Source organism: Centruroides vittatus, unplaced genomic scaffold (genome assembly GCF_030686945.1).
Source record: "Centruroides vittatus isolate TY-2023 unplaced genomic scaffold, ASM3068694v2 scaffold_1519, whole genome shotgun sequence".
NCBI classification, from domain to species: Eukaryota; Metazoa; Arthropoda; class Arachnida; order Scorpiones; family Buthidae; genus Centruroides; species Centruroides vittatus.
In genome coordinates, this window is record NW_027122682.1 from 26,480 (window position 1) to 42,016 (window position 15,537).

Below are 15,537 nucleotides of genomic sequence, written 5' to 3' on the forward strand. Positions count from 1 at the left end.
ATGTTGGTATGTGTTATTATTTATTATTTTTGCAATTAATATCGACATCGGACTATTATTAATTAATTTTGGATATGCCGCATGTGATTATTGTATTACTTTAATACAGTGGTTCTCAACCTTGTCCTCTACATTGGTGATTATAACACCTCCCATCTATTCCTGTCGTTGCCCAACACGATATGTAAATGTCGCGAATGACATGTATACGAAATTACGTGAATAACTTATGTGTAAAGAATAGTCTCTTAATAATTTGATTTGACTATTCAAAAGCAGGGCTACGCACAGCCATGTTTACTGTTTGCCACTTGGTAAACACAGAGGAGGGTGGATGAGGAGTTTGTAGTAAATGTTTGGGATTAGCCGAATACACCCGAATGTATACCGTTTCCCAGTCGGAATTGGTGTTTTCACCCGCATCAAAGGAGACAAATATAGGTCCTGGCTGCGAGCAGAACCGCGATCCGGACATTCGACGAATCTAATAACAATTTTTACATCTAAATGTATTAAAAATGAAGCAAATCTTCGTTTGTTTCATTCCATAAAACTCATAAACACTTAATATAGAAAAACAAATGCTTTGTGTAAATATATAAAATGTAATGGATCGAATATATACTTTTAATTGCAGAAAACAATACACAGCAATACTTCACAGTTTGTTCATTCTTCCATACTCTATGACGTATCTAAATGTGTTATTTTCCTTTCTTCTCTTCCTCCTTTCTTTCATCACAAATTAAGCATTAAGATGTAAAATAACAGAACATGCTATTTAAACCATTCTTTATTTCACTAGAACAAAAACTTTCTTCTAACAAAAATTATATTTATTAATAATAAAAGAAAACGAATACATCAATCATATTTAAAATGGGTTTCTTTTGTGGACTAATTAAATAACAATAGCCATTACGTTTTACATGTTATAAACTGGCCACATTGCCGAAGCATTTATGGCCAGGGGTTAGTCTACCGCTCCGAGAGACCTGGGATTAAATCCGGGCGAGCAACCCCTCTTTGATGGGTTATGTCCCGAGAAACCACTCACCCATGATGGGCCCAAAAATGGGCAGAAAGAATAAAAAATAAATCTAAATAAATGTTTATTGGTATATTTGTATGGGCTTGATTCTTAATAACACAGATTGGATTTCAATTTTACTGCTCTACATTTAAAGAGATGATTATGGATTAGAGAAAAACAATGTTTTAATAATGATTACTGCATTAAGTATATAGAAACTATAATAAATCCAATATACAGGTTACAATTAAAAAATAATTGTATTCCTTCTATTAACGATTTAACAAATCCACTACTATGAATGGATTCAGCCAAGTGAATAATGAAAAATGTTTAATTTAACTTGATTTATCCCATCTGAAATTTAGTTAATTGTTAATTAAAATCAATCATTTATTTAAATATTCTGTTGTTTAAATTGTCTTTTGCAGAATACAAATTAGTGACTCACCAAAAACTACTCAAAAATACATATTTAAAAACAAATATTTTATTTTTATATTACAATGTGTTATAATGTTATCCCTGCACAGTTGATTGTTGTGTTGAATTTGGTTGATTGTTGGGATCATTTTGGGAAGATCCAGCTCCCTGAGAAGGGGGTCTACAAAAATATAAGATTTTTTTTATTGTTCTCGTTGCAAAATACTATAAAATAATTTAATGTAATAAATGTCTATTAAATTAATTCATTAAAATGATAAAGAAAACACTTATTATTATTATTATTTTTTTAAATATTTGTAACAAAGAATACTTACTTTAAATTAATACCATATTTGAAATATTTAATGAATTAATTTAATTTTAATGAAACTGTGATATAACTATCTTTTCTTTGCATAATAAAAATCATATTTTCTGGTGAATAAGTAGAATTAAAACAAAACTTTTTAAAGAACTTTTCCTGACCTACCGGCCGATCAAATAGAAAAATTTAATAGCGAGGAGTCGACCGGACGGTGTCGGCGAGGAATTAAATGTTATCTTGCGAGTCTATATTAATAAATATAGAAGATTTAGGTCTTCCTTATGCTGCGTAAGAAGGGCGACAATAGCTTAAGTGTCACCAAATCTACTTCTCGCCGGTAAACTGTTTGTTTAATCGCTTATGAGAAATTTTTGTTACTCGAAGAAATATATATATTTCTCCTCCTGTTAGTTTAATCATTAATTTAATATACATATTTTATAAAACTTAAATGAATTTATATAAAAATACAATAGTACATACTGTTCTGAATAACTTATACTTTAATATGTAGATAGCACTTTTCGGAAGGTAGGAAAACTTCAAAAGGCAAGTATTACACCAGAAAATATAATATGTTTTCAAAAAAATAAAAAAAATTAATGTAAATTTGTTTCTTATACAACAGTTATTAAAAAAAAATTTTCAGAATAAATTTTAAATATGTATTTTTATTCAAACAAACAAAAAAAAATGAATGATAAGAGAGAATCTATCCTGCTTTGATGACTTTTTAACAAGAGAAAATGCACATCTCATCTACCAAATCACTTTCATTACTTATAAAAATGTTTTAGTAACGACACCCCTCGTCGGTTCCTTTACTATCAAACTATAAGCTCATAATATATTGCTCTTCTCTTCAATAAATTTATTAAACAACCTTGCTTTTATCTAAGTAACCTTTACCACTGTCACAAAGCAAACAAACACAGTTGTTTTTTAAAGTGACTGATAAAAGATGCAATATACAGTATATATATTTAAAAAAGACACACACAGTCGTGGCAAATGTAGAAGTTTAAGCTATCAAAAATTATTTTCCAATAATATGAATAATTTTTTGAGATAAGATATAGATCTTGATAACACAGGGTGTACTAAAAGGTAGTTTACAACATCAAACTTTTATATTGTGGCTTTGAACTGACATACGAACATAAACTACGATACGCCGACTCAAAAATTTGAGTCGGTTGCGACAATGTTCGGTATGTTGTTCCATAATATTAAAGTTTGAAGTATTTTGGGGACACCCCGAAATAATTTTTGATATTCCCGATGACTAATGTCAAGAAACTGTAGGTTTAATAGAGAAATTTATTGACTATTACATAAAATATCATTAATAACTTTCCTAAACTATATAAATATATGTGATGTAATTTTGTAAAAACTTTAAGGTAATCGCTCGACAGATTCTTTCTTGATATCTTTTCATAAAAACTGTATTTTCTTCAAGAACTCAATATACAGAATAAACAAAAACAATTACTACAATTTACTTGTACAGATTACTAATCATTTTAAAACTTTAATGTTAAGGCTAGGTTCAAATCGGGATCAACTTAGCAATTTTCTTGGGTGGGTTGAACCGAATATATTGGACCTTGCCCGGTGGCGCCCACAGACTATCGAAGAGGGGTGCACAAACTATAAAAAAAGGCATCGTACATTATGCGAGGCGTTTCAAACTCTTAATCAATGTCGGATCGGTGCTCCTACAAAGTGGTGTCGGTTACACTGGGTCTCGAAAACAAGAAATGTAGTTTGGTCAATGTACAAAGTTGCATGGGACAATGGACAAATATTGTTTATTAGTTTCTTTTATAATTGCAAAATAGGCTTGCTAGAAGTCAGGGATTCACTATTGTTTGACGCTCTCTTTGGGATTAGGAAGAGGGCAACCCGAACAAAAAGGGGAAGCACGAAGCTCCATATGCCCCAACGTATGGGTGCCCGAGCCCTACTCCTCGCAATTCAGTCGTCCCATGTGAGTCTTACCAAATCTGTGATTAGTGTAAAAAAATCTCATTTTCCACAGTACAGAGAGAGGGTTAAAATTTAAACAATTCTATCAGATATATCTATAATTTAACATCAAACTAGACACTGTAGTTAATCTACTGAATTAAACAATGAATTAACAATAAGTGAAGATGCAGAAATGCTAATATTTTCAATCCGCACGACGGGACATCCTCGGGAATTGACAAATAAAGTGGAATAGAAGTTGAAAACAGCAGTTCTAATCCACTTTATCCACTAAGATACATTGCTTGATTTAACAGATATAATTCGAGAACTGCTTTTACTTGTAAAATTTATTGAATTTACCTAAAATTTGATTTTATAAAAGGGAAATAGGAAAAAACCAATTCAAAATTTTATTTCAATTGTGTCAGATTGCAATAAATATTCAAGACAGAAGTTTAAAAGGTTAAGAAATAAACAACAACAAAGACTTTGAGTTCTTGAAGAAAATCAATGTAATTTTACAAAATTTTCTTGTAGTTAAATAAAATATTTACTTTTTTCATTAATAATAATAAAAATAATAATATATATCTATAATTTAATAATTACACTTTGTTTCAAATACAGTAAACTCATAATAATTTGTATGAAAGGTAAGTTGAAAAAACTGATTGATGTACCCAAGAAATTCATAAATTGATTCGGCATTACCATTATTTTTTAAACAAGTTAAGGTAAACATTATATTGTTTATATTTTATAACAATTTCATCTCCCCTTTATATTATAAACTTTTATAAATAGATGTATTCATATACAACTGTGCTAAATATAGACATACTACAGATTATTGGGAGTTTACTATATCTTTTTTTCCCCTCCTTTTTTTTTTTTTAAATTGATTTAAACATTGGAATAGTTTTTACTTCTTCTTCTTCTTCGAATCTTGATATTATAAATATAATAAATTAGAATCCAACCTAAAAGATGTCGGATAAAAACGCAGTGTTTCCTTTACATTGTCTATTTACATAGAAACTTTGCTACTCGATTATATAAAACATCAACCTGTAACAATTTTTCATAGCTTTTTAATAAATAAAAAAATCCAATAATAACTTAATGTATTTTTCTTTTTAATTTAACAATAAAATTGATAAATACGTGAATACATTTTCATTAACTTAACACTGAATATTGATTGAAAATTAATTATTCCGTGCAGTTACTGGTATGAAATATGTATTGATACCGTAACAGCATTGTTTATAATCGAGATATAAGACGACACGCTACGTGCTTACTTCAAATTCTTATCGTCGTATCAACGTAGAATAAATTCCATCAAATTTATAAGCCATTTTAATATAGTTTTTATAATAATTTCCCATTTAAATACATCACAATTTAAAACAGAATTACTTTATTTTTGAGAAACAGTTGCATACTATTTAATATATTTCGTGCATCTCTTTGAGAAATTGAGTTTGAAAATCTAGCTTTTACGTGGTAAAATATCTAATTTTATTTATATAATTAATTAAAAACGCCATTCAAATTATCACGAGTCGATAAAATTAGGACGAGAGACTTAAATCGAAAGCCATTTTGACTTTTCCACGTGTACAAGTTTATATATTTCGAAATACATGCTTGGAATATTTTATTTGTCTAAGAATTTTCAAAATTGTAAACACTTAAGTTATATTTATTAAAATATTATTTTATACAATCCATTTACATAGCATCAAAGTTAAACAAAACTTTCACTATAATATGAAAAAACAATTTCTACAGATACAAAGGATTTTCACTTTCAATTACATTCGTAAAGATCAATTAAAAGTATTCTTCTATTGTTCCTTAGTGTTACTTTTCTTCTCTGCATCGCAAACTTTCAAAATTACAATCTCAATTTGTTAACATAGAAACTTTGCAATAGAAATCACATTTTACAGTCTCGAAAGGATACAAAATGAAAATATAATAATAATAATAACGATGATGACCAAATAAATCGTGTTTAGTTATACGAATGAATCTATATATAATTAAAATAAAAAATTACAGGTGAATTTAATGAAGATAATTTGTTTTAACAATACGTAATATCGAATTAATTACTCTTTTATTTAAAAATATCTGCGTCGAAATTAATTTTAAATTGTTTTAATTCTTAATTTCGTAAAATGACAAACATTCCGACCAGACGGATAACGTGACGACTGCGAAATTTTTTCCGTTATTATTAAAATAGGAACTTTATATACACAATAACGAATTATACAGTAGTAACGAGTTACGTGGCAAACAAATTTAAATATAAAAATTTGACACGTTTACAACAGAAATAAATGTGCGCTCCCAAATAACGTAATACAAAGATCAAGATTTATTCGTCACGAGTAAAGCTTATTACATAGAAATATTCACTTGTAACGACATTTAAAGAGCTACTTTTCTCGATATTTTATTACAATATTATAAATTTTATTATATAGATACTGCAGTTTGATTAGTAAGACAATTTTATATTATAATGAAATACAACACTGATTGAAAATAAATATCTTAATTCGGTATACTTCAATGAACGAATTAGAAATAAACGGCATCTCTATTGCCAACATCCTCGTCTCATTCTTCTACAAATACATACTTTGGGCCTTTGAGATGTAACTTTTATTTTTTTTTAAATTACTTATGTGAACCGGAGTCGTCATCGTACGTGACTAGCGAGACTCCAGTTTGATTAATTGGCAATTCTTTTAACACATGTTTTCATAATTTATGTAAATTTGGTGAGAAAGGAGAAATTCAACCTTTCCTATAAGGACAACTCTTAATTTTCAGAGTCGAAAGCGGTATTTTGTATATTTAGATGATGCGTGCGTATCAATCTCGGCAGAAAAAGCTCGGATATTTAAAAATTTTGGAAACCACAAAATATACTGCAGGTTAATTGAATAATTTTTGCGTACTGAAACGTCGAAAACGGGTCGACGTCTCTCGGGGTTAGAAACTGGAAAAAAGTTAGCTTGACTTTTCGTAAGATTATTGTCGTTTTACACTTCAAAACACTTATATATTTTAACATTATTGACGGAAAATTTTATATTATCTGTTAGATAATTTCATACATAAATAATTAAACATGCTTGAAATTTAAAGAAGTAAATAATCTCTTTGAAAATTTTTATTATTATTTGCAATTTTAGTGTGTGTTGATAAGAAATTTAAAATAATGCATATAAACATTTAAAAACAATGAGAAATTTAACAGTATTTGGCAGAAAATTACAATTTTCTCTTGTTTTTTTATTTATGCAACAATATTAAATTGTAAAATTGGAGTTACTGGATCAATTACGGGATATGTAAATAAATCAAAGTTAAATACGTCAAGAAGTTCTCATTTTGTAATCAAGTACAATAATACAAGTAATAGAGTTATACAGATTAACACAATACAAACTTCACTTTACGCAATTAACAAACAGAAAATATCACTATGGTATTAAATATGAAGTCAAATCAGTCTTACAAACATGCAAGTGTATATAAATTTTTTCTTTTTTAATTAAATTTCAAATGTGAATAAAAACTGAAAGAATTCTGTTACATATACAACAACTGCCATTCCACAAATACATGACACTTCATTCAGAAACAAGCATAAACAACCCTATCTTGGGAAACACTGAATTAACGGAATAAAATCGCTTCTATTGTTTTTCATTGTTAAGATTCGTTTGGAATGCTTATAGTTTTTTTCTTTTGTTTTAATTCTCCATTTTTAACCTTACGCTATTTTAATTCGATTATATTTCGCTTCAGAAATTAATAAGCCGTGCGACAAACGAAACATTTCGATAACGAAAAGATCGATCAAATATAAATTTTGACAGTATTTTTACCAATCGATATAAGTCGATACACAAATGGTACAATTTTGAGAACGATACGTTCATTAAATAATAATTAATGTTTACCTTAACATGTATTTCTGCCTTAGAGTCACTGATGCCCATATTTTTTATTTTATTTTATTTTATTTTTTATGACTCTAAGACAGCGAACAGACATTATTCTAGCAGATTCTGGATTCGAGTCCTGGTTCGGTTGATTCGTTTTCAGCAATAGTTGTTTAATTTGTTACTATAAATGGCTTTTGTAAATTGTTTTCCAGTTATTAATTGATATTTTATTTGGCTTTAATACTGAAATTGTAAGCATAAAATAAGCAATCTTTAACAAAAATCTTTACATAATAAAGCTTAATAAATCTCTTATCAATTCCATTTACAATTAGAGAATTAAAATAAATAATAATTATCGATTAGTTTAAAATTTTAAATAAAAAAAAGAAAAAGAGTTTTTAAAACTTGCTGGATTATAATATTCAATTTTAAAAAGATTTATAAAAGTCTAAATAGTGCTAGAACTCTTTTTAATTTTACATATATTCCAGTTAAGAAGTTTATTATTATACAAGAAACAACAAAGAATTTTTGTTATATGCTATTAATATTTGAATGTGTGCTTCAGAAACACATTTACGTTCCATTTAATACTTTAAGAAGACAAATAAATTCGTTTTTCCGAATGTATTTCTAACAATGTCGCACCTGGCGTAACTTGTAACTAGTGTAGTTAGCTCAAAAAGATGAAGAAATAAAAATAAAATACAATAAGCGTAACTGAAGATAAGAATACATTTCTTTTTTTTTTAATAAATTAGGGGGATTATAATAAATTTCGTGTGAATAAATTTCTTTGTTTTCTTAGGAATGTAGGTTAAAACTTAAAACACATTCTCTATATAGCAGAAAGTATGTTTATTGTTTTCATAATAATTTATCCGACAACATCCAGCAGAAAACAGTGTCTTATATGCAATAAATATCTTATTTCCAGAAGACAATTCAAGATGACTATAGCTTTTCCAATGACTACTTTATTAGCTCTTACATTTTATTCACAATATTTCTACAGATGGATAAAGTAACAATTAGAAAAGATATACCGAATAATCATAAGATACTCTTAATAGAATATGTAAATGAAATCAATTTCGGTATTTTCAATACATATTTGCTAGCCACCGTCATTATTGCTTTTACTTTCCTGGCGTTTTAACGTATGTTATTGCCATCGTACCCGATTAGATTTTTCTCATGAACAAAAATTGCAACATCCACAGCTAAAAAATGATATCTTTTACTAGAGCTATTATAAATATGTTACGTAATTACTTTGACAAAAGATTCTTGCAAGCTTGTTTTTTTAGTCGTTTGTGTTTGGACTTATTAAGCAATATATTTGTGAATCAGAGCTTATAAAAACATAAAACAAAGGATAAAAGGTTTTGCAAAAAATGCTATGATGCAGTGATTGTTACTAAAATAACTAATTTGTGTTTGAAAAGAACAAGACAAACTTTAAATGTATAGCTTGCATTATCATACGTCGACAGTCTATCGCACGTAATGCTCTCTTTATGTAATATAAATGCTATTTGTGACAAATTATTATTTTATACCGGCTTTTTCAATGACGAAATTTCTTTAAAACAAAAAATTGTATTAGACTTCTTGTTTTATTTTGCTTGAAAATTATAATGATCGTTTACATTTTCCTATATTTTAGAGAATACAGCATATATATATATATATATATTATATACAGTAATTAAACAAAATATAATCTAATATGATATTATTAAATTCATTAATGATTTTTCCCAAAAAATTTCTATTGCATGTATATTTGTTATTTAAATAAAAAGATTTCCTAATCAATTAATTGATCTACTTTCAAAAATATTTGTGAATCAAAAATAGCAATGAATACTTTTAATTACAAAATGTTTATCGGATAATTGATTTATTTAAATTTATACGTTTATATAAACCATTAAAAAAGGTATTAATTATTATATACGACCTATATATCGTACAAGCAGCTATTCAAGTTTTTAGACAGTTTTTTTTTAATCCTTTTTATTATTTTCTCTGTGTAATCTTTTATGTTCATTTTATATTAATTACTTCTTGGCTTTTATATGTTAATTTATGTACTTTTACTTTAATACATATAAATAAAAATTTAATTAGAAAACAAAGCAAACTTGATACGACATCAATATGCATAATCTATCAATGAAAACTTAAATGTAACTTAATAGACTGATATTACTATATTTTTCTTCTGTTCATTGAAGACTTCTTCTTTAGAACAAAAGAAATAGGATTCTGCTTCTTTTGTTCTAAAGATTATTATGAGCAAGTCTCCTGTTAACAAAAGAAGAAAATGATCGTCGCGACCTCCCTACGTAAGAAGAAGATTCTATGGAAATAACAAAGATGAGTCCTCTCAATCAGAAATTGAATGGTAATTCGAAAAATGTCTTTGTAAAAGCTCGGAATCTGAATAAATTGTAGACCTGTAAATTTCCACCATTTGTCCTTCCTTAATGTCAAGAATGGAGTCAGATATATGAAATTCCAGACCAAATATGCAAAGTTTAGGGACAGGAGGCCCAGATTATACCTAATCCGTGACTATCTCGCTCCTCAATCTTACTAAACTTTTTATAAAGATTTTATTTCCAACAAAATGTAATGGTATATTTTCTACATCTCTCTTTCTGCCAATTTTTTAGATTACATCTTTCTGTTGGCTTTTATTCTAATCTGAACGATTTTGATGCTTTTCTTAATTAGCAAATAGAATACCATTTTATATATTTCTCGATGATTTGTAAATATTAAGAGTTTGTAAAGTTAAATATATTGAACTGAATTTCTAAACAGATTATGTTCATCGATGATCGGTGCACATAAGTATACCGTATCGATGATTCTTGTATCTTACCGAAAATACGATCTTAAAATTTCATCGAAAAATGTTTTTTAAACCTAACAAATTAAGTAATTCTTCTGTATCACACTAAACGAAAAAAGATAATTTAGTTTGCTATTCTCAAATTATATTCTTTCGAATGTATTTTAAAGTTTAAATCTTTATTTGTAGTGAAATTTACTGTTCATATTCCTAAAGATAAGTTACAAAACTTGTAGAGTGCATGTTTATTTATTAGAAGCTCCAATAAAGCAGATATTTTTTCATTTGTAAGAGCAAGTTAGAATTGATTGTTTAAATTTTAATGTTATCTTTACAGTTTTTTTTTCAGTAAAAATACTGCAATTTTAATTATGCTACTAACAACAAAGTTAATACAAAAATTACAAGTTAAAAAATGATTTTAAACAATCATCATCAGCTAACCAGATATGCATTAAAGCAATACACCAACCAAAGCCGAATTATCGGCTAGAAATGGCCATTTCTAGCCCGATAATTTGGCTTTGGTTGGTGTATTGCTTTAATGCATATCGGTCAGCTGATGATGTTTGTTCATATATATATGCCTTGTCGGGGTTGCGATGGCAGGTTGAGTGCCTTAGGAGATGTTTACAGGATGTGGGCGTTTGATGTGTCCCTAGTCGGCATTGTAATGGCTGTCGATGGTCGTAATGTAAGCTTATATATACTGGAAAAAAAGATCGGACTGGAAGTCCGGGTAGCGTAATTGGCAACGCATCTGCACGGTATGCAGGAGTTGCGGGTTCGAGTCCCGCTTCGGGCCGATTCTTTTCTTCCAGTTAGTTCTAAATTATCTAAATTATTTAATTAAAATTATAATTATTAAATTTAGCAAGAGATGGGGCCTAACACCTAGTTCTAGTACCAAATTATCTTATAAATTATTTATTATTGTGCTGCTTATAGCCCGATAATTTTGATTTCGTTGGTGTATTGCTTTAAAAAATGATTATAAAAAACTTCGAACTGAAACAATGTAAACTAAATAAACTTATGAAATAAACTTAATGAAATTTTTCAATTAATATTACACGCGTTTAGAATTTGTTTTCATTACGTGTACTTTATTTGCAATAAATAAAATTTTAATTTAATTCCTAATTTCTCATCGATATTAATATAAATTCATTGCTTTTTTTTTACTCCACGTTATTTTTGAAAGTATATATTTCCAGCAAGTTTTAATCAACTTTCTTTGTGTTATATTAAAAAAAAAAATTGCTAGTTAATTAAAATAATTTTACATTGTTGAAAAAATAAACAAGTATTATTAATATACGTTATGATATTCTTAAAATTTACCTGGAAGGTTGTGTTTTTGGTTTTGGAATTTTTGCTAGTAAGGCTGGAATTTCTTTTTTCTCATCAAAGTTTTTCCATAAATCGTAGAGGGATAAAATTTGGCGAGTTATTTCTAAAATCTAAGTTGAAAAATTATATTATAGATCTGTTATATTACAGAAAAAAAATTTTTTAAGCTATCATATGTATGATTACAAAACGAAAGGATTCATTCTCGAGTTATGTATAATTGATATAAATATAAGAGTAAACTTCTTATTAACTCTTTAAAATTTAAGGATCTAAAAATATTAAAATCAATTTCATATAATAGTAAAACAATAGTCTGCGAAACATACAAAATGTTAAGAAATTAGCATAAAAATTATGCATGTTTTTAATAATTGATGATATATTCATAAAATTATTTTGTATCGAGAGTCTTTAAGAGATGGCACTTAATTCCTACCTCTAGTACCAAATTACTCAGAATTTAATTATTAATAGTAGCAGTAACGTAGCCCGATTCGATCGGGCAATTGTTTGGCTTACAATTAAACACTGGGCTTTGAGATGTTTGTATATGTATATTGAGTGATTTATACATGTCATTAAAACATCTGTTAAAAATATATATATTTATGGCAGAATGCAGACTTTATTTTAATTAAAGATATCAAAAATAATAGTGTAAATAATGAAGTGCTTCTGCTACTTTTTAAGTACTTCTTCTCAAAGCTTACAGTTTCTTTTAGAACGTAACATTTTTTGTCCATTACTCGAGGGCCAACTGCTGATTAACATATAAAAATTTGGTAAATTTCAAAATAAATTCCCAAACTGATGTTTATAAACTGATTACATCAACTCACATCACAACAGATCTTTATATGTAGGCTAATTACTACTGGAGCCTTGGGTTTTCACATTATCTGTCTTTGTCAAGTATAGAAGAATATCACTGGACAGAAGAATATCTAGCTGCTTACATTAGCGAGGTTGAGGCCGAAGTTTTCAATGCGAAAACGTGTACGTCAGACGTTCGGCGCCACTTTCCTGTAAGCCTAGAAGTATGACAATGGCATTTGGAATGTCGAGCAAGATTCCACTGACTTTCCAAATGCCATTGTCAAACTTCTAGGCTTACGGGAAAGCGGCGCCAAATGTCCAACGTACACGTTTTCGCATTTAAAACTTCGGCCTCAACCTCGCTATTATTTATAAACTGGTTGGCAATAGCAAAATGAAAGAAAAATTTGATCAAAGGTACTAATTGCCAGTTTTCATTGCTTTTGCTATACTTTCCCACTAGAATTATTTAAATATTTTATTACAATATTCTTTTAGTTTTCATTTATAAAGGCATTTGTTTTATTTAACAAATATTATCGGCATATCCCCTACCTGTCATGTTTTCGAAGGCTTCCCTCAATGAATTTTGTAATTCATTGTTAGATTAATAACACCTATTTGGTTACTGTAATGGCGTTTGCCTTCAAACATTCCAATGTTATTGGCTGTTGGATTGGAATATTCTTTCAAAACAGCAAAAATAACCTCTGGCAATACAACCCATCATGTAAATTTGCTATGTCAATGCTGGGCTAGAACATGCTCTGCTGGGAAAATACATACAATATAAACCAACCTTCGATCCTGTCTGTAGCTGTGCTGCCACTAGAACTGCCATCGCAACAATAATTAAAAAATAATAAAGATTATCGTGGATAAAATTAAAAATTATTATGACAGTTCTAACTTGACTGAAGCATATCTACAGGAATGATTTAAATTTTGGGCTCCAGCAGAAGCCTACAGATAAAGTCTATTGCGAGTTTGCAAATGAGGGAATTGATGAAAATTTCGGGCTTAATCTCATAAATTTTGATATTGACATCTACATAAATAAATAAGTGATCAAAATTGTGAATTTTTTAAATTTTAATATAATTCAAATGAAATAGATATAAGTTTAAAAATTATATCAAAATTAATTAAAAAAAAAATTCATTTTATGAAATTTATATAAAATTATACGTACTTTTTCCATATCTACATTTAACTCAGAAAACCACTGTTTACAATCTTTCTGAAGAATAACACATGCCATATGTAAACATGCTATAAAAATAAATTTAAAATTTAATTTTATAGATATAATTACATACAAATATACCACTTAAATTTAATGTTAAGATTATAATTAAAATTAGCATTTTATGATGCTATTCGTGTTTTTATTGATCTATTTATTTAACGTCTGATAGAGCTTTTTTTTTACTGCTTAATCTCACAATCGATATATTTTTAAAATTTTCACATAAACGAAAACTAAAATACCTTAATATTTTCCAAATTAATGAAACTAATTTGATTCGGGTTATGAAAATCAGTTTAACTTTCTGAGATTTTCTGCACAGTTTACTGTATATTATTACTGGGTATTTTCTAGAAAAATTAAACTGCGTTCTGCGGTATAAAAAAACAAACTGTGTGTAAAAAGGGTTCAAAACTGATCTAAATCTAAAATGAAAAATTATCGCAGAGACCATCAATGTAAATTGACAGCAATCTAAAACTCAAATGACATGTAGCACGTGACCAGCTTACAACTGGCAATTGGTCCATAGACTTTACGTGGAAAACTTTGACCTTGAATTCAAAAATCCAGCTGTCGTGACATTGGCCTAACCAGGTTGTACATATTTGCAAAAATGATGTTTAGTGGTTGTGTAGTTGCTTTAAACTTTGATCATAGACAAAACATTTTCTGTTCCATCCAATTAATTTTACTATTGAAGTGTTATCTTGCACTTAACTTCAAATGCAAAAGTTGACAAAAAATTTGTCTTAAGAGTTCAAATGGTGCTTCAAACAGACATCATTTACCTAACATGGGGGGGTTAAGTTCCAAAAAAAATGGTATGGTTGATAAAACCACAGTTGTTGAAACAATGGCTCTTCGACAATAAGAAGTTAAAGAATGTGTGGTAATGAAAATATAATGTTCTTCATAAATTTTCAATAACTCAAGTTTTGGTACAAATTACATTATTTCAAAACTGCAACTGAGAAAGGAACTGTGCTTTATACTTTAAAGTTTTATTTACGTTTATACAGTAGACCCCCCCACTATAACACAGGTTCATATAAGACGAATTCGTATAACACGCTAAAAGAGGCTCGTATAACACAGTAAAAGAATGAGACAGATTGTCACGGCCGACTCGTGTCTCGACAGGATTGGTCGAATCTGGACCAATAGCGGACATTGCACAAATCGTTGAGTTTAAACGAGCAGCGGACCTACTAAAAAACATATTATTCAACGGCCATAAAAATTATATTTCTATTAATGATGTCTCCAAAGTTTAGCAAATTTTTTGCAGAAAGAATAACTTATCAGAAAATGCGTCCGCCGTTCAACGAGCTGCTCCGCGACAAAAACAAGCTTACGCAATGGCGTCTTCGAACGGTGCGCACTTGGTAAGTATTCCTACAATTTTTTGTTTATAGCATAGTTTATATGGATTATTCCCAAAAAATTATACGTGTTCTGGAAACGTTCGAGTCAAATTAGTCTAGAATCGATTAATTTTATGGAAAA

At 28.4% G+C, this 15,537-nt stretch overlaps 1 protein-coding gene across 2 annotated transcripts in view; it reads right to left on the reverse strand.

Annotated features, from left to right (window-relative positions):
* Positions 1 to 1,501: 1,501 nt before the first annotated feature.
* CycC (cyclin C) overlaps positions 1,502 to 15,537 on the reverse strand; it is a 31,415-nt gene continuing 17,379 nt past the window's right edge. The window contains exons 9-11 of one of the 2 annotated variants that reach the window (XM_067285131.1): positions 13,972 to 14,051; positions 11,952 to 12,070; positions 1,502 to 1,637 (exon numbers count right to left, since the gene is read on the reverse strand). In XM_067285131.1, coding sequence (XP_067141232.1) covers positions 1,553 to 1,637; positions 11,952 to 12,070; positions 13,972 to 14,051 — 284 coding nt within the window. In that variant the 3' untranslated portion in view covers positions 1,502 to 1,552. Of the gene's footprint in view, positions 1,638 to 6,441; positions 7,982 to 11,951; positions 12,071 to 13,971; positions 14,052 to 15,537 lie in introns of those variants that run through there. The other variant, XM_067285132.1, reaches the window with a different exon arrangement.